Source organism: Capricornis sumatraensis, chromosome 13 (assembly GCF_032405125.1).
Source record: "Capricornis sumatraensis isolate serow.1 chromosome 13, serow.2, whole genome shotgun sequence".
NCBI lineage: Eukaryota > Metazoa > Chordata > Mammalia > Artiodactyla > Bovidae > Capricornis > Capricornis sumatraensis.
Genome location: NC_091081.1, coordinates 64,101,362 through 64,121,278, shown reverse-complemented (window position 1 = coordinate 64,121,278; position 19,917 = coordinate 64,101,362). Strand labels below are relative to the sequence as shown.

The following is a 19,917-nucleotide window of genomic DNA, read 5'->3' as shown; positions in this document are numbered from 1 at the left end:
GCCCACTTGTGCCTCTTCTCATCTAGCATCCTTGCAGATAACAAGGATGTGGAATATGAGAGCTTGGCAGCACCTGGCACACAACAGGCTCTCAACAGATGTTAGCTGAATCAGAATCTCTATGTCTCCTTTTTGAGCATGAGATGTAGCAAGTGCATTAGAATACGTACAGGGCACCCCCAGATGAGTCTCTGTATGTCTAACAGGTGATCTTTCATACTGATGTTCCGCTTCATCTAGAAAAGAAAGTGATTTTAGGCAAACTGAAATTGTGATGTTTTTATACATAAAAATAGATTAAAATATGGCACTTCATAACGTTGTGGTATTTTCATAAACTATCATAAGAATCTCAATTTCCTGTACCCAGTGTTTTAAAACAAAGAGGCAAGTGGCAAGACTCTGTTCAAAAAGTTTTTTTCTGGGTGTACTGTGTTATTGTTTCCATTCAGCCCAGACTCCTGGGCTGTGTGCCCATCACAGTGACATGTTCAGAATGGTAGTCCTATACTCCAAGATGATCAAATCTTGCAGAGAATAATTGTGATTGCTGTACTTTCTTAGGCAGGAAAGTTGATTAATACATTAAGAAGTACTTTCAGAAACAAAGAGGTTTGCTCTTTTTTAAAAAAATCTGTATAAGTGTACTTAAAGAGATATCTGAAAACATTATTTGGTTTAGAATAAAGGCTCTCAGTGCTCAGTATCACTGAATACAATGATTTAGCATTAAAAGGATGAAAAAGTTTGAAGAGAACCCCAAGAGGCTAAGGGATTTTGGAGTCTTTGAGTCTGAGTACCACAAAAGCATTATAACATTTTTAAAGGACACAGACTCTTACCAGCAACCAACCTGATCTATGTAGCCTTTGTAATTTTTGATTTGGTCAATTGCAATGGTCAAGTTTCCACGGTCAATATGTTCTGCAGGAGTGTGAAGCCTCAGAGCATAGAGAAGATGAATATATTCTTCAAACCTCCGGGATGGGTACAAAAGCAGCTCCGGAAGACTGTAGGAGGCACAGAGAAAAGGGGGCTCTGGCCCCTTTCTGAGGCCACAAAACGCCAGTCATTGGGGTGACCTAGCTGTGCTCTCCCTCAGGGCTTACCTCAGCATGTTGGTAACAATGGTCTTATCATGCCTCTTCAGGAAAGCTCGGAATGCTGGTATCATTTCTCTGCACTAAAAGTGAGAGTTATATTGTCATAATTCTGTAAAACAGTTGTGAAGTGTTGCTTCTATTCTACCAGACAAGCATAATCTCTGAAGCACTCAAAGCAAAAGGGCAACATCTACACCTAATCACAGTACCATTAATACTAGAGGTGCTTCCTGATATCCTAAGTATAGTGTATTAATTATACCATAAATTAACCCTAGTCATTGAACTTAATCGATATAGAAAAATGGAAATGGACTTTGCATGCAGATAGGCCTGGCAATGGCACCCTACTCCAGCACTCTTGCCTGGAAAATCTCATGGATGGAGGAGCCTAGTGGGCCGCAGTCCATGGGGTCGCTAAGAGTCAGACACGACTGAGCAACTTCACTTTCACTTTTCACTTTCATGCATTGGAGAAGGAAATGGCAACCCACTCCAGTGTTCTTGCCTGGAGAATCCCAGGGACGGGGGAGCCTGGTGGGCTGCTGCCTATGGGGTTGCATAGAGTCGGACACGACTGAAGCGACTTAGCAGCAGCAGGCCAGGATTAGAATTCTAATTTAATTTTATCTAATTCTGTGTGACTTTGTCAAGCTTATTTAACTTCTACGAGCCTCAGTTTACTCATGGATGTCATAGCTAACTCGGTGAGGGGCTGGGGAGGGGGCGGAAATCCTATCTATAGAGTGCCTGCCACACAGTAAGTGTTAAGTGTAGGGATTGGTGTGTAATTCTGCTGTTAAGCATGTTTTCCACAATAACATTAAGGTGCTCCTTTGTACTTAAAATCTATTTTAAAATGCATTATTCATCACCATTACAGTCCCCAGGAAGTCACCGCATTTTTCTCAGATGCCAGTAATTCTAATTTCTAGAAATCAAATAGTCACTGATTTCAATAATATTAATAGCTAACATTTACTGAGTACTTACTTATATGCACCCCCATGCTAGTGAAATAGATACATCATTATCCATAACTATAAAATTGCTTGCACCAGTCTGCTATTATAACATGTGATTCCTTGCTCCAATTCTTGTCCTAAAGGTCAGTTCTGTGACACTGCTTTATTCATGCAACTTTCACATAATTGAGTTGCGCAGCAGAGCTTAAGCTCCCCGGGTGGAGCAGGAAGAAGATGACAAAGGGAGATGTCTGAGGTCAGGAAGTGTTCAGAGACCTCCCAGCCCCAGGGCTTTTCTTCAGGGCCTCAGGGCAGACAGGTGGGCAGGGCCACAGTGGACACAGGAACAGGGCAGAGGGCACCACCACATCCCAAGGTGCCCCTCCTGCTGCCCTTTGGATGCAAACTGAGGAGGGGAAAGCGCCGACTTGGTCCCCGCTTTGAATTCCCTGATCCTGCCTTTGCGTTTTGTTAGGCCCCCTTCCTCATGACCGGAAAGAGGTATCTTATTGTCATCAGAGGAGATCCCAATGAGAGCAGCAGGGGGCACAGACGAGAGCTGCACAGATGAGAGCTGCATAGTCCTGCTCAGATTACATACACATTGTCACAACAAAGACAACTGTTTAAAATGCACTTGCTGGGGAATACAAAACAAAGGAATTCCTTATTTTACCGTGAGATTTCACACATGGAGTGTCAGCATTCCACACATGATTATGAATTCCTTTTCTCCATGAGAGAGCTGGGCTCACCACACGGCCTGTAGAGGCAGTGTGAAAGCAGGTTCACAGTTTTGCTTCTGCCTAACTGTGAACTGTGTCCCTGTAACCAAGCCCCAGCGTAACTGGGCCAGGTGGGAATCTGGAAATTTGCATGAGGACGCGCTCAGTCCCACAACCAGTTCCTAGGCACTGCTGGGTCAAGCACTATGCCAGCCTGTAGTGATCAAAACTAAGTAAATCAGTGCCCTCATCCTCAAAGAGCTCACGGTAAACCAGAGGAGGAGATCTGGAAGCCAAGGACAGAAAAGTCTTTCCTACGAATTCTAGTCCTTCTAGTCCTCGCAAGTTCAGAAGGTCTAATAAATGCCTGGATGGTCCCTCAATCTGTTACCTTCTCAATAGTTTTTAGAACCACAGGGTAATTGTTGAAGAAATTGGTATACGTGTTCAACTGGCTTCCAAACTTGATGAATATTTCTCCCACACCGTGAGCAGGGCCCCATTCCTGTACTCTGTCTCTCAGGTCATCTAGAAACCGCCTGCAACATGAGAAAAGCATGGCTGTGAAATATTGACCAATGACAGCCTATAAACGTACAAAAAAATAAATGTGTGCTCAGTCATTTAGGGAGGGGCTTTTGTCAGATCCTTTCGCCTTGACACAGAGCTGGAAAGGGAGGAAGTAGGTTGACTTGGGGGCTGAGTCAGGATCCCACGCTGGCCTGGAGAGGCTGCCCTGACTGTTCCCTCTCCCCTTTGCCTGGGGACAGTTTGACAGTCCTCAGAAGAGGGTGCTCAACTCACTTCAATGGCTGAATGCCATCACCATCACTAAGCCCATTTCCCTTGGATCAAAGGTTATTCTTCAGCCATCACAGAATTGCAAAACTGGAAGCACACTAGTTCCTTTTATAGAATCTGGGGTCCCCGAAGCTAAGGAACTTGTTCTAAGTTATCTAAAGACTTACTGGCAGAGAAACACAAGCTCAGTTTGTCTTACTTTATTCAGTGCAAATGATCAATTTTCTCTCTCAACCCTTCCATATACATATACTGTTATTACACTAATCCCCAGCCTCTGGTTCTCTAAGCAAAGTATTCTAGTGACTTAGTCCCATTACAGCCTCCAGTTCCTTTCCCACTGATCAGCCAAACACTGATGACTATGAATAGCTCCCCTTCCCATTGTCTTTTGCATAAATAGCATAATGAATATAGAATCCCCAGGCACTGAACTCCACTCCTTGACCTATAGCTCTGAGTCCAGGCAGGGATACACCCCAGGAATCATCACTACTGTTTGCAGCCCAGTGTCGAGAATCATCTCTCTTCTGTGAGGTGATCAGGCAGTGTCCCCCAGAAGGGCAGAGAATGACTGAGCCTCTGTATAACTTTTTGAAACAAGTGTGTGTTCCTCCCATACCACAATGAATATTTCAAAATATAGCTATTCAGAGTTTACCTGTTGAGACATAAGATCTGCAGAATATCAGAGAACATGATCTGGATGTTTGCAGCACTCAGGATGGCTCTGTTTGATGACAGCGCCGCTCTCAGTGGCCTCACATAAACATCTCTCACAATTTCCAGCATCTGCACATATCTTCTCTCGCTCTGTAAGAGTTCCCTGATGACTCTGGTTCGCTTTTCGGCTGAATCCAGCTGGAGTTTTCTCTCCTGTAGCAAAGCATAAAGAACCCAGAAGGAAAGTGTAATGACTCATTTCAGGCTTCCATCATCAAAAGGCCTGACAGTCAAAGGAGACAGAGAAATGAAAGTACTGAGCAGTCAGGCGGTCACTCTGAGGACACCTTTCTGATTCGTGATATGCAGGGCTGAAGGGAAACTTGATAAGGGAATATGGAGGACTCTGCTGACCACTGCTTGACCCCATCATCAAATTGTCCCGCACACTGGCCAGCCTGATGCCATAGTAGAGATGGGCCTTGGACTCTTGTATCTTGAGAAGGTGCAGGTTGAGAATTTACTTTTATCCATCTATCCATCCAAATAGATATCTAGTGTCATGTGCTAGGTGTTGGCTCTACAATGATGCGAAGGCAGAATTCTGCCCTTACAGAGGTGATGGTGAGAAAGGCTTTGGGTTGTGCATTGTTTTCCTAATTTTTTTTCCCCAGTAGCATTTTATTGATTATCGTGTAAACAAGACTGAAATGAGCTAGACCTCTCATTATCAAATAATTCAATAGTTATTTCCCACTGTGTATTATGAAATGCCAAAATCATGCTCTTCTTTCTGTGTTTAGGAAAAACTACTGTCTCTCCTGGGTAGTTAGGTTTCCCGATGTTCTATGCTTTCTATATATCAAAGTTCTGTTTCAGCAATCCTGAGGGAAAAGCCATGCACTGGTGTAAAGAAATCCCACACCCTGATATTGAGTGCTATGTTTATGATTGGAGAAATTAATTTTCCTTACTGGAATTAGGATTCTTTCCCTTCTATTTATACTTTTGAAGTTGTAAAATTAGCATTTTTACAATAGAAAACAATCACAATATTCAAATTTTAAAAATCTAATGGCCTTGTATTTGTACCTAGGACGATTAAAACTCTTAGAACACAATTTCCTCTTTCCCCTCTAGCCCCACACTGCCTCAAATAAAATAAGACATACTAATGTTTAATGCCATGTGATCTTCACCTGAAATGTCAACTATAATTTCATGAGCTAAAATTAAAATGTGAAAATAATTTAAGAGAAGAATCAGAACACTCATTCTGTTTGAAATACTATAAACACTGTTCTTGGTTAGTTTTAATCTTTCAAACATATGCCTATTGTATATAAAGCCTATTTCAGTTCAGTTCAGTTCAGTCGCTCAGTCGTGTCTGACTCTCTGCGACCCCATGAATTGCAGCACGCCAGGCCTCCCTGTCCCTCACCATCTCCCGGAGTTTACTCAAACTCATGTCCATCAAGTCGGTGATGCCATCCAGACATCTCATCCTCTGTCATCCCCTTCTCCCTCCCAGCATAAAAGTCTTTTCCAATGAGTCAACTCTTCGCATGAGGTGGCCAAAGTACTGGAGTTTCAGCTTTAGCATCAGTCCTTCCAATGAAAACCCAGGACTGATCTCCTTTAGAATGGACTGGTTGGATCGCCCTGCAGTCCAAGGTACTCTCAAGAGTCTTGTCCAACACCACAGTTCAAAAGCATCAATTCTTCGGCACTCAGCTTTCTTCACAGTCCAACTCTCAAATCCATCCATGACCACTGGAAAAACCATAGCCTTGACTAGACGGACCTTTGTTGGCAAAGTAATAATGTCTCTGCTTTTTAATATGCTGTCTAGGTTGATCATAACGTTTCTTCCAAGGAGTAAGCGTCTTTTAATTTCATGGCTGCAGTCACCAGGGGCAGTGATTTTGGAGCCCCCCAAAATGAAGTCTGACACTGTTTCCACTGTTTCCCCATCTATTTCCCCATCTTTAAAATACTGGAGTCATCTAATATTTATAACGATTTTGATTTAAAGTTTCAGTTGTTAAACTCCCGCTGTTATCTTGAAACTATAATAGAGCGCCGCCCAGTATAGCTCTTAGCACCGGGCCATTGCTGTGACCCATTAGCCCCACTCCCACCCGACCCTAGCCACCCTCCCCACCCCACCCTGTTACCATGCAACAGCTACTGAGAGACCGTTAGCATTCCTGCTCAGCCATTGGTTGGTGCCACAGTGGCCCCTCCCACAAACAACCAACCGTCAGTAAGCTTCCGTTGGTGGGAGCATTCCACCAACCGTCAGCCAAGTGGTGGTCTTCTGGTGCAAAGTGAGGTAAGAGGTGGATCTCAGCTTTTTCCCTGGGCTCGCTAGCTCACCCAGCCTTGGGCCAGCAGGGACCCTGTTCTGCAGGGCTCTGGGGCTCTTGCCAAGGCCGCCCACTGGCCGAGCCCCAGGCCTTGAGGCAGTGGTGAGCTTCTCCCCTATCCCCACCTCTGTGACCTGATGGCAGTGGCCATCTGCCTGGGACGTAGGTAGTCTCCAGAACCTCTCCCTGCAATTTGGGCGGCCTGAGGAGCCTGAGGGTGGGCCAGTTGGGTTGGGTGCCTGGCTCCGTCAGTGATGACGGCTGGACAGGGTCTGGGGACCTGGACCTGAAGGAGCCACCAATTGAGATCTGCCTCCTGTCAGCCAAGACCAGAGCGTGGAGGGTGAAAGTTGTGCCTTGGGACCTGGCCCTTTCCTGTCAGAACAAAGGATAATGTTTGTTTGGTAGAAATTTATAGGAACATCATTACCTGACCATGACCGGACCTCAAGAACAAAGACTCTGATACAGGGAAGTCTGCAAGGACTAACCACACTCCCCCTCCTTTCCTAGAAAAGCACTTTGCTGAGAGCTTTCAGGGAGTTTGGAGTTTTTAAGGCCTGAGCCACCTTTCTCTTGCCTGGCTCTGCAATTAACTTTTCTCTGCTCCAAACTCCCACATTTTGGTATGTTTGGCCTCACTGTACGTTGGGCACATAGAGTTGTGTTTGGGTAACAAAACCATTGTGCAGTATTATCACCAATGGTCAGCGGAGATACTGTCATATTTGTTTCTTTGTAAACCCTCTCTTTCTGGGTGGTTCCTGGGATGGCGTGGGGCTGAGCGAGCCCGCAGCCGCCGAGGTCCACAGGGACACTGTCCACTGTAGGCAAACTGTAGGCACCACCCACTGTAGGCAGACTGGTCCCGGCTGTTGCATGGTTGGGAAAGAGCCCAGGGCTGAGCGCCCTTCTGCAGGATTCAAACTTTTCTCTCTGCCTGTTTCTTGACCTTAAGGAAATCATTTAAGTTTTCTGACTTGACTTCCTCTTCTACAAAATGCGGGTTTCAGAATTCTGGCTAAAATATGACAGTAAAAGTGGATGTGTGCTGTAGAAATGCTAGACGGCACGCATGCGCTGTGTGTTAACCGGCAGCACAGGACCAAGCCTCTGCGGTCCACACCTCCTCCACCCACTACCCTTTGAAAGACAGCCCTAAAGGTTATATTGATTGTACTCAACATTTGAAATCAGACCGTAGCTGATGATAAGTCTGTTAGAAACTGTGATTGGTTGATTACACTCAATCAGCAGTTGATGGGTCGGTTAGAAACTGTGAACGTTCGTGTCCACGGACCATTGTTTTAAAGGCCTATCTAGCGTCCTATTAGAAAAGCATGGAGTAGCACAGAGGTGACTGTTGTTGCCAAGATGTTTCATGTCCATCCCATCCCGTTGGCTCAACTTCTTTTTAGATCAGGACTTACTCAAAGAAAAAAGCTACTGGCTGGATCTCCTCCAGTTATATTTGGGGGTTTCCCCCCCTCCCTAAGAGAAACCCTCAAGAAAAGAGAAAGAACAAACCAGAATAGTTGGCTTACCAGCTTAACCAGCAACTCAAAATTTGGATCATTTTTGCTGAGACTTGGTTTTGTGTCCTGAGGGTTATCTTCTATAACATCTCTTTCCTGAGGATTAAATGCAGACTTGATTATTTGGAGGCAGGTCCTGGGATATCTAAATGCCCAGCCAGTGCTAAGCCCACAGGAGGATCTCAGTAGCTCTGCCTTTGGCCCTAATCACAGTGTTCTCAAGTTAAGTACTCAACAAAATTAAATTTTATGTTTTAAAAAATAATAACTTTTTGCTTCCTAGGAACTGTGTTAAGAAACTAAATTCAGTGCAGTTTCTGTTTTCCCTGGGAGCAGCTCCTCACACGTGCCTGGGACATAGGTCTCTGCCTGAATTCTGGCAGCAGTGCCAAATAAGTTACCTTACTTTCAAGATGCTAGAAGAAAAGTTCACAAGACTTTGTAAAATTCACCTCTTTTTTCACCTAATGAAAAAGTGTCATGAAGAAATTCACATGCCATTTCTAGATCTGTTTCCACATTTAAATATGGCTTATTCTTTCCTCACTTTGCCTTGTTTTCTTGTGGCTTCCATATAAATTATCACATTAAAAAATAGCCCCCCTTCCGCCTTCCCTGCAGCATCCCAGGGTCCACCCGAGAAATGGAACAATGGTCTCACGTTTGTGTTGAAAGCTAATGATAATTAATGGTCACTACTGCTGCCCTTCCGAGTCAAAGATAAAACTATCCATGGCAACCCCTTGATATGTAGGAGTGAAACTAGAAGAAAAACACCAATTTATAACCAAGACTCCTTTTGTCTTACTCTACTCAGACAAAAACACACTTTTCTTTTGTACCTGCAGACATGGCTTATGGCTGCCTGAAGCCTTTGTGTAAGACCCCTGGGCCCAAAAGCACATGCAGCCAGCCAGTTTCTCCCGGGCCTGCAGGGCCCCCACCTGAGTCTGAGCACTTCATGGCTGCTCCACATAGTCTTTTCACCATGTCCTTTCCCATTTGGGGCTGATCCACACCAGTCTGGCATGTATTTATACTTGTGTGCGTGTATGCTCAGTCAGGTCCAACTTTCTGTGACCCCGTGAATTTGAGCCTGCCAGGCTCCTCTTTCCATGGAATTTTCCAGACAAGCATACTACAGTGGGTTGTCATTTCCTACTCCAGTATTTATATTTATGCCAGGTCGGAGGGAATCTACTTTGAATTTTGACAAAATAATTCAAAATTTCTATGCTTGGAAGATTGTCTTCTTTCAAAATATGTAATAAAGCTGATCATTCATGTAGAGAAATAACTTCAACCAGTCAGCAGTGACACTGCAGTTGTGTAGGTAGACGTGGGTGCAGATATAAAATGAAAATGAAACTCAGCCTGCTTGCCTGGAGGTTAAGAGAACCCAAGCCATACTGATTCGAACTGTGGATTCCACAGATGGCGGAGGCCCCTTACCTGGTGTATCATCCCTTTGGACAGGCTCCCATGAGTGCTCAGCCACTGAAGCTCAGCAGTGGACTCCTGGACCACCCTGGCTATCTCAGAACCTGCTTACTCAGACTAGGCTTTGTTTCACCTCTGGCTCAGCAACAGCTTTTTAAGAATTTTTAAACCACTGAACTACCAGGGAATTCCCAGCTACAGCTATTTCTTAACTGTAAATTTTTCTTTGTGGATAGCAAGTCAATTTGACATAGTAATTGTGTTTGAACCTAAAAACAACATGTTCTCTCATTTTATATTATCTAATTATTAGGATTTTTAGGACCTGTTCTTAGGTTAAGATGCCATTTGTTATTCATTCTGAAGGACGAACTCAAAGGAAGTAACAGAGTAGCAAACTTTTAAGAAAACAATTATTTTGAGTCAATGGGTCTTTGCCTTGACTCTCTCCATGGCCTGTAAGGGACACTTTGGATCATATATTCGGAATTTTCCTCTAGGATCTTAGTTATTGCTAACATCCTACTTATTGCTGGTGCTTTCTCCCAGAAAACACTTGACTACCTGAATTAGGGTCCAGAAAGAGTTGTGAGGCTTCCCAGGTGGCTCAGTAGTTAAAAAAAAAAAAATCCACCTGCCAGTGCAGGAAACATAGGAGATGTGGTCCTATCCCTGGGTCCAGAAGATCCCCTGGAGAAGGAAATGGCAAGCTACTCCAGTACTCTTGCCTGGGAAATCGTATGGACAGAGGAGTCTAGCAGGCTACAGTCCATGGGGTCACAAAGAGTTGGACACGACTGAGCGACTGAGCATGCATGCAGTAGTTGTGACAATGATAATGCTGAAGAACAACTATGATTCTGGGTGTGACCTATCACCATGGTTCTATAGCATCAGTGTAAACACTGCAGGCATATCAAGGCCAGGAGTTACTACTGTACTACTGACTGAGCAGCAAGATGACAGATAGATATATAGAGTGAGCTGTCTACCTATATGTATATGCTGCTGCTGCTGCTAAGTCACTTCAGTCGTGTCTGACTCCGTGCGACCCCATAGACAGCAGCCCACCAGGCTCCCCCGTCCCTGGGATTCTCCAGGCAAGAACACTGGAGTGGGTTGCCATTTCCTTCTCCAATGCATGAAAGTGAAAAGTGAAAGTGAAGCCGCTCAGTCACGTCCGACTCCTAGTGACCCCATGGACTGCAGCCCACCTGGCTCCTCCGTCCATGGGATTTTCCAGGCAAGAGTACTGGAGTGGGGTGCCATTGCCTTCTCCAGCTATATGTATATATGTATGTGTATTTGGTCCTACACAAACCCTTGTGGAACAATCTATAAAACAGTTGTCTCAGAAGAAGGCATTACTTTCTACTCCCATGGCTGAGAGTTTGTGTGCTCTTCTGGATGAATATCCACACTTTTAAAAATAAACTCCAAGGTGTGGAGAAACTCACCTCCATTTTATCCAAATTCATCACCTATATTTAATCTGTGGTTTTCCTTCCTAGGTCCACCAACTTTGTTTCATGGGCATCATGCACAAGCTCCCAAGTGTTAAATAACAGAACACCAAATAATAATCTAACATCTTTTCTTTTTTCTAATTTTATTTTTTAAAAAGGAAAATATCAAAGATATTACCAGGCATTAAGGATTTAACATTTCTGTAGTTTTATTACAGGAAGGTGATGTAACAAGAGCAGGTCTTTTGGTTCTGATTCTCTGGAGAACCCTGATGAGTACATGGTCTGTGAGTTTCCCTAAGAGAGAGGTTTAGGGGTCAGGCTACAGGGAAGCAGGGTTCTAACATCTAAAGGCTTTGATGTCCTTGGGAATGTGTTTGTCAAGACTCCTCCTGGAGAGGATGCTTGTGGTTGGGAAGAATAAGCTGCTTCAGGGAGTAGGGGTTCTGCTAAGAGGCATGGTCTACTAAAGACAGAGGGCAGGTGCTGCATAACTGCAGGCCTTTCATTCTGCTGAGTGAGTCTAGGGCAGCTTGGCAGAGAGGACGTGGCCCCAGTGGTGCTCCGTTTGCCTTTCCCTGCCCTGTGCTGTCCTGTAAAGCCAGGGCAACAAAGTCTTCCAGAATATCAGGTTAATAGGGCAACACACCATTTGCTACTAGGGGAACTTACAAGTCTATTTCTCCTAACAGTCTCCACGGTGACTTTGTGTTAGGGGTGGCATCCCCAGCCTTCAATCATCAAAGATAGGTGCTTTTCCAATGGGCATGAAATGGCATTTTCATAGACATCAGTTCTCTGAATGACAATGCAATTTTCAGTATTTCCTGAATCCATATTACTTCACTTAACCAAGAATGTACATATTCTGAATATAGTACTGGCAAAATTATTTTTGCTCGACTAAAGAACTAGCTTCAAACCCACTTTTTTTTTCTTTTATGAATTTGAATCTCAACTAAAAGGAAAAAGAACCATTTTTAGTTTCACCAAAAAAGTGTCCTGGGCTGCAAAAAAAAAAATCTCTTTAGGTTACGTTGGACAGAATGCAAGTATTCAGTTCTTCCCCTAAGAGTCAACTAGTGTTACTCTCATCAGCATGGTGCCATGTAATCCACTAATCAAGTAGATTAAGTGTTACTAACATTATAAAACTACAAAACACCCTTTTAAAAATAAAAATCCATGAAAATAAAGTTCTTACAAGAAATGACAAATTGAAAGCTTTCAGGTTAGAATTATCATTACTGATTATGAGTTTCTTAAGCACATTTCTCAAACTGTACAGTGAAGCAACAGCATAAAAATGCCACAGTAATTTTTACCTTCGTGAGCAAACTGTGTGTTGCCTTTGGGTCACTTTTTGTCAGAATGACATTTCCTTCAAAATGCTTGCTCTTTTTACTACATTTCTTTAGCAGAAAATATGACAAAAATTCCAGAGGGTTGTCCTGAAAGATTACCAACCCCCCCCCCAAAAAAAGAATTTTTACTTCAAATGCAGGTCAACAAGAGTGCAGCAGATATGAGCACACATTTTCTAGTAGCATTTTCAGCTTTCTACCTAATTTACAAGTCTAGAAAACAAAGTAACTCTTATTTGAGGCAATAAATGGGGCTTTCTGGTTAATCTTGGTTCTCAGCTTATTGTCACAGTTCAGTGAGGATGCCAAGGTCTTGTGGGAGGGTCTCAAGGTCTTCAGAACCAAAGTGGCCCACACTGGCCTCTTAGCCAGAGGAGGAAAGGGGACAGGACAACTTTGGTGTGTCACAGGGGAAAGAAGAGAGCCTCCAAGCAGCAGAATTCTTGGGGAAAACACCCTGGTGAGACTCCCAAATCTGGTTCCCTCTCAGGCTGTAGGTTTGAACACCATGAAAATTATATCATACAAGGCTATTTTAAAATAATTTGGTGGCATAAGTACCATGAACCAACATCAAACATTGAATAATTCTTTGGTGTTTGAGAATACTGCAGAGAATTTCAGGGCCTCAGGATTATCCCTGTGAACATCCCTGATCATATTATCAGCTGAATTCTCCTGTGAGAGGGTTGGCTAGTGCACTGGGGAGTTGAGTCTTCAGAGAAGAAATTCATGGCTACCTGCACCTCCTCAGGCTCCACACTGGGCCATGAGCCCAGGAGATGTCTGGTGCTTACCCAGGAAGCCAAGTTGAAACCATGATGGATAAGGAGAAAGTGTCCAAAAGCAATGTTAAATCCCCCACAAAGTATAATTACTGCAAGGAAGTAGTAATTATACTTTGGGAAGGAAGGATTTGAGAACTGTTTCTTGGAAAACTACAAGCCTTATATAGCATCAGGTATGTTGATAATATCCCATTCCTGTCTTGTTCTCAGCTTCCCCTGAACTGAGGGCTGCAACAATTATTCTTATGCACAGGGATTTGCTTCAGGACCTCTGCAGATACCAAAATTCTCAGATACTCAAGTCCCTTATGTAAAATGGTGTAGTACTTGCATATAACCTAGGACATTCTCCCATATACTTTGGTGCGTGTGCCCAGAGGTTAAAGCATCTGCCTGCAATGTGGGAGACTCAGATTCGATCCCCAGGTCAGGAAGATGCCCTGGAGAAGGAAATGGCAACCCACTCCAGTACTCTTGCCTGGAAAATTCCATGGATGGGGTAGCCTGGTAAGCTATAGTCTGTGGGATCAAAAAGAGTCGCACACAACTGAGCAACTTTACTTTCACTTTGTGACCCCATGGACTATAGCCCACCAGGCTCCTCTGTCCATGGAATTTTCTAGGCAAGAATACGGGAGCGTGTTGCCATTTCCTACTTTGGGGGATCTTCCCGACCCAGGAATTGAACCCAAGTCTCTTGCATGTTCTGCACTGGCAGGCTGATTCTTTACAACTGCACTACCTGGGAAACACCCTCATATACTTTACATATTTATTTATTCATTTATTTGGCCTGCACTGGGCCTTAGTTGCTACACATGGGATTTTCAGTCTTTAGTTACAGCTCTCAGGATTTAGTTTCTTGACAAGGGGTTGAACCCAGGCCCGCTGCATTGGGAGTGCAGAGTCTTAGCCACTGGACCACCAGGGAAGTCCCTCCCATATACTTTAAATCATCTCTCAATTACTTATAGTACTAGTACAGTATAAACACTATGTAAATAGTTGTCAATGCATGGCTAAATTCAAGTCTCACCTTTTGAAACTTTTGGAATTAAAAAATATGTATTTAATTGGTTTCTCCAGGTCTTAGTTACAGCATGTGGGTTCTAGTATCATGACCAGGGAACGAACTTAGGTCCCCTGCATTGACAGCATGAAGTCTTAGCCACCAGGCGAGTCCCTGGAATTTTTTTAAATGAATATTTTCAACATGTGGTTGGGTGAATCTGAGTGTGCAGAACCCATGGTTGCAGAACCCAAGAACAGTGTACCATATAATTAATATCAAATAACCGAGAAGATTTTCCTATTTTTGTGTAATAATACATCTTGGGTTCAGACTCTTTCAGTGTTTTCATAAACTGATGCTATTTCTCTGAGGAATTGTGTCCTAAAGGATAAAGTGGTAAATGCACACTAAAATTTAAGTTTTGGGGTTTTTGTAGCTTATTTTATTCAAAGGAACACTTACAGAATTTTCTTTTGAAAGTTCTATCAATCCATCTGCCAGAGCTTGTATGATTTCTTGGTTATTCAGAATGTTAGCCACACTCATGGTGTCAAATACAAATTGCCCTGTAAATATAAGTCCATATGCTTTGTAATTAATTTATTTAAGAGATGTGATCAAGAAGAAAACTCAGTCCTTACAATTGCTTGTCAGTGGATAAAAATGCAGACTAAGAATAAAAATTCTATTATGCCATGAAGATTATCAAGATAAAGTAGAAAATGAGCAAAAGCGTCTAAATGTGTAGCATATAAAAGGTACCCACCCTGACAAAGTTGATATTGAATAAAATATATAAATTGGACAGGGAAAGAACATATAAAAATGAACCTAAATAAAGTTTAGATTCTCAATTCCACCAAAAGCTCTTCTATATTCTGCATTATCTTTGTGCTCAGTTCTATAAATATTTTAAGTCCATAGGGAGTAACATACAAACATACATACAGACACCTATATTTTTAAAATATTTTGAGCAACTTGCACTGATTTGAAAAGCAACCTTTTTCCATTTGATTTTGGTGCCTTGTGACATACAATGATCAAAAAACACTTCTACTGTTAATCTTTTCATTTATCTCTCTAGTCATTAACATCTGTGAAAGAACCAGGAGAAATAATTCCTCCTTGTTTTTAGCCTCATAACAACTTTTAAATATTAGCTGAACACCTACTAAATGTGGTAGAGTTAAAACCAAAAAGACAAATCCCTGCTTTATGCAAAGAGATATGGGCATATGTTGACAGATAAAATACCTGCATGCATATTTGTATGTTACAGCTCTTATATAGACAGAGCAAGGCAGAGGAAGGGAAGAGAGAAGTAAGACATAGATATATAATGACTTAACTGGTACAGTGCTTCAGAGACATGTGAAGAGTTAGGGAGGAAAATGAGTTGGCAGTTAATGATTCAGGAAAAACCTACTAAATATTTTTTTTTAAGTGCTTGATTTTGAAGAACTGACTGGTTTAGATGAAGATCTAAAGTTGAAACAGGACATTGTTTCCAAAAGTCTTTATTGTGATAATTGGATCATGAGTAAGAAGTATAAATGTGAAAACAAATTCAATAATGTCCAATAGGCCTGTCCATGAAGCCCATCACCAAATTAAATATTTTAGAAAGAAAATACATAGAATTTAATTATAGAACAATTTAAGTAATGGGTGCTGTGGTCTAAGAGATGCTTAACTGGGATGTTGGTGCTTAACTTTGAGAGCAAATTTAGAGGGAAAAGAACAGAGCTCTCTGGCTTAGCAAAGTGAATTTGCCAAGGTAAACAATTGACTGACAGAATTAATAAGATGGTAAAATTAGAAACCAGGAACTTGCTTCAGCATTTTAAAGATGAATATATTTGTTCTTCGTGGATATTCATGATATCTGAAAGAAGCTACGAAAAACAAAGACAATAAACAGTCAGGTTTTTACTTCTGCATTCCTACGTTTGTATTCACTCTGGATATGTGACAAGCTTCATAATTAACCAGAGACAGAAGTTGCAACAGTTCTTACCTATCATCCTGCCACTGATGTTCTTCTGCAGCTCCTTGAAGAGAGGACTTAATTGTTTCCTTACTGATTTCAAGGTGTCTTCCAGGAAGTCAGTGAGGCTGGACCATGTCTGCAGCTTTGATTCGCTGAAGTAGATGGAAGGGGGTGACGTTTCCCACTGTCGTCCCAGCCAGTCACTAAGAACTGACATTATTTTCTCCATTTAGTATCACAGACTTAAGCTCAAATGAAAGAGTTCTTCTTGTTTACAGTATAGAAAAAAAAATACCCTTAATTGTGTTTATATCAGGCTTATTACCCTTTCTCATTAGAAGACTAAGATAAACACCCATAGTCTGCTTTCAAAGGTAAAATTAGAAACTCAAAAAGGACAAAATGAATAATTTCAAATGTCTATCTACTCTTTGATAAGATTGACATTTTACACCGTATTTGAAGTAAAATTAAATAGCTGCTGGATTTTTGCATCAAAAGCAGAATAGACTTCCAAATAAGAATATACTATTTTATGTTCACATCCTAAAAAAGTAAAAATACAGGAAAACCACATTTTACCTGGTTTCCCCATCATGTCATCCAAAAGTTATCTCCATTGGAGCCAACCCGGCATCTTATTTACACCATGTCCAGCTGCTCTCTCTCTCTACAGATTATCTCTACATGTACTGAAATGGGTGCTTAAGAAAGTTTCTTTCCTTGAAAATCTGTGACTAAATGACACAGGGCCAAGGGAAATTCGATTTTCTGTCCTAAATGGATAGTTTCATTTTTCTTTCCACATTTTTTGCTGACAAACGTGAAACTATTTGTAACATGTTCTAGAATGAGAAGAAGAGTGGGAAAAGGAGGAAGAAGAGACAGAGGAGAAAAAGATGAAAACCCATTTTATAACTGCAGTGTCTACACCTTGCTAACTCTGCAAGGCTGATTTCCTCCCTGAATGGGGCCAAATATGCTCTCATTGGATGCTGCTGCTATGTAAACTAAAATTAACAAGCAAGTTCTGCTACAAAACTGTATTAGGTCAGTGTGCTTTTTGTTGTATCATCATGAATCTTCTCCCTTACAAGTCTCCCAATGATGCCAGCTTTCCTGTCTTGAAAGGCACTTAGCATTCAGGACTAGAGAAGTAAGCTTTATATAGTTTTACATCACTCCCATTCCTGTTTGATAGGAAGTGAGAGTTTTAAAGGGGAAAATGATTAACATTATTATAGCAAAGCAATTTCACTCTTGTTGGTCAGACAATGTTACATTTTGATCCAATAGTTGCAGCTTTAGTATCTAAATGAAATTTTGCTTTCAAGTGTAATTTCTCTTTGTTCTTCCTCTCCCTTAATGCAACTTGAGCCAGCCCCTTCACTAGCTACTTATAGCTCCAATTCATTTTTCCAAATGAAAGCACATTGATAATGTTTTACAAAGAAAATTGTGCTCTGTACTTAACATTTCTCTAGATCAGCTACATCTTTGTTTAACTGTTAAAGCTGGTATTTTTGCAAATGATGGTTTGAAGCAGATATTTGTAATAATAATTCCCTTCTAAGCAAATGACTGAGTGATGAGAAATGAACTAGTTTGGGAAGTGACAGCACTCCTTCAGAGCAGGAATGAAAGGCAGTAATTGACATTGCCAGAACCAGTATTATTAGCTATGTTTGTTCTTGGTGATCCTGGAGTTGGTGGGTATCATTGGACACAGTAGTCAGCACGCATACACACTTACGATGTTGGTAAGAGCCAGTGGCAATCCCAGTGGGAGCAGTAAATAACGTGCCAGTCAGTTGAGACAGCTGAGAAAGAACTTCTATTCCTGCCTCTGCACAATCAAAAATACTTTCATTAGTTCACTCACAGGTTTTGCCATAACAGTTAAATACTACTTAGAAGCACTAATGAGCAGGCCAAGAAAGGTCACTTGTAGGTCTGTCTTCAATTCAAATCCCTCATGGAATAGTCCATCAACGCTTTACAGTTCATCCCTCAATGCTGAAGTCCAGACACTTCATTCAGGAAGACTGACAACAGGGTGGAGAAAGAGGGATACAGTTTGACCTGGTGCTTATTTTCAAATTTGGAATTAGGCCAAAGACAGAAAAGTCTACACAGATTTTCTAAAATAGTCTGACTCGAAGTCTCCTGCAAGAGGATAGTTTTAAAACTGTTAAACACAGTGGAATAAGTGGTCAAAGTTTAGCGTTAATTTTACCCCTTCTTCCGGGACACAGCATATAGATCAAACTACTTCAAATGAAACTATGAGTAAGGTATTTTAATTCTTTGTGGCCCAGGAGTAAAGGATTACTCCAAGTTGTTTCAGGTGCTTGCAGCAAGATGGTTGTGGCTGAAAGATTGGGATGTCTGTCACTTATTTGTATCTAATGTTTCCAATGACGAATAGATCAATGAAATTACAGCAAGGTCATAAGAGTACCTATACATTCATAGTCAACTGATTTCAACTAAGATGCAAATAAAATCCACTGGGAAAAGGATGGTCTTTACAAGAAATGGTACTGAAATATTTTGATAGCCACGTGTTTTTTAAAGAACTTCAATTCATACCTGGCATTCTATTTTTTTAAAAACATAAATCAAATGAATCACAAACTCAAATGTCAAACTTAAAACTATAAATAATTTTGGAGAAATCATAGAAGTGATCTTTGGTTAGGTAGAGTTTTTAGATATGACATCAAGAGCATAATCTATAAAACATAAAGACTGATAAATTAGACTTTATCAAAATTAAGAATTTCTTGTCTTCTAAAGAAACCATTCAGAGAAGGAAAAGATAAGTCATAGGGTGGGAGAAAATATTTGCAACAACTTTCCCAGAATATACAAAGATATCTCAGTAAAAAGCCAAAAACCCTAAATTTTAAAATGAGCAAAAGATTTGAATGGACACTTCACCAAGGAGGACAAATGGCAAATAAACACATGGAAAGAAGCTTAGCATCACTGATCATTAGAGAAAATGCAAATTAAAACTATGAAGAGATATCAGGACACACTTCAATGGCTCAAATTAAGAAGGCTGACCTTACCAAGTGTTGGAGTGTTGGGTAGCTGGGTGGAAATCTAAAATGGCATAACCACTTTGGAAAAAGTTTGGCTGGGTTTTTTTTTTTTTTTTTTAAGTTAAACGTACACCTATCATATAAACCAGTGATTCCACTCCTAGGTATTTATTTACCCAAGAGAAATGAAAGCATATGTTCACAGCAGCTTTGCTTGTAAAAGTCTTAAACTGGAAAGATCTCAAATATCTATCAACAGGTGAATGGATAAACAAACTGTAGTAAAACTATACAATATAATCATTCCCAGTAGTAAAAAGGAATGAACCATTGATACCAGCATGATGAATGGATAAATCTAAAATATCTGGAGTGACGGAAGCCTGACCAAAAAAATGCACTGTATGCTTCCATTTACAGAAAATTCTATAAAATACAAACTAATATATTGTGAGATCAGTGATTGCCTCTGGTTGGAGTGGAGAAGCAAAGTGAGAAATTGCAAGGTGGCAGGAAGAAACTTTGGGGGATGATGAATGTGTTCATCATCTTGACTTTTATGGTTTCACATGGTGTGTAGACTTATGTCAAAATTTATCAAATTACACACTTTAAATACTTCATGTCAACTATACCTTAATAA

The 19,917-nt window shown here is 41.3% G+C and overlaps 1 protein-coding gene across 1 annotated transcript in view; it reads right to left on the bottom strand.

Moving 5' to 3' along the window:
• The window catches only part of ECT2L (epithelial cell transforming 2 like), a 64,691-nt gene that overhangs the window by 10,065 nt on the left and 34,709 nt on the right, over positions 1 to 19,917 (bottom strand). Inside the window, exons 9-17 of the mRNA XM_068985464.1 lie at positions 17,978 to 18,070; positions 16,252 to 16,434; positions 14,694 to 14,797; positions 8,171 to 8,257; positions 4,256 to 4,470; positions 3,185 to 3,332; positions 1,110 to 1,183; positions 854 to 1,010; positions 171 to 236 (exon numbers count right to left, since the gene is read on the bottom strand). Of these exons, the coding sequence (XP_068841565.1) occupies positions 171 to 236; positions 854 to 1,010; positions 1,110 to 1,183; positions 3,185 to 3,332; positions 4,256 to 4,470; positions 8,171 to 8,257; positions 14,694 to 14,797; positions 16,252 to 16,434; positions 17,978 to 18,070 (1,127 nt within the window). The remainder of the gene's footprint in view (positions 1 to 170; positions 237 to 853; positions 1,011 to 1,109; positions 1,184 to 3,184; positions 3,333 to 4,255; positions 4,471 to 8,170; positions 8,258 to 14,693; positions 14,798 to 16,251; positions 16,435 to 17,977; positions 18,071 to 19,917) is intronic.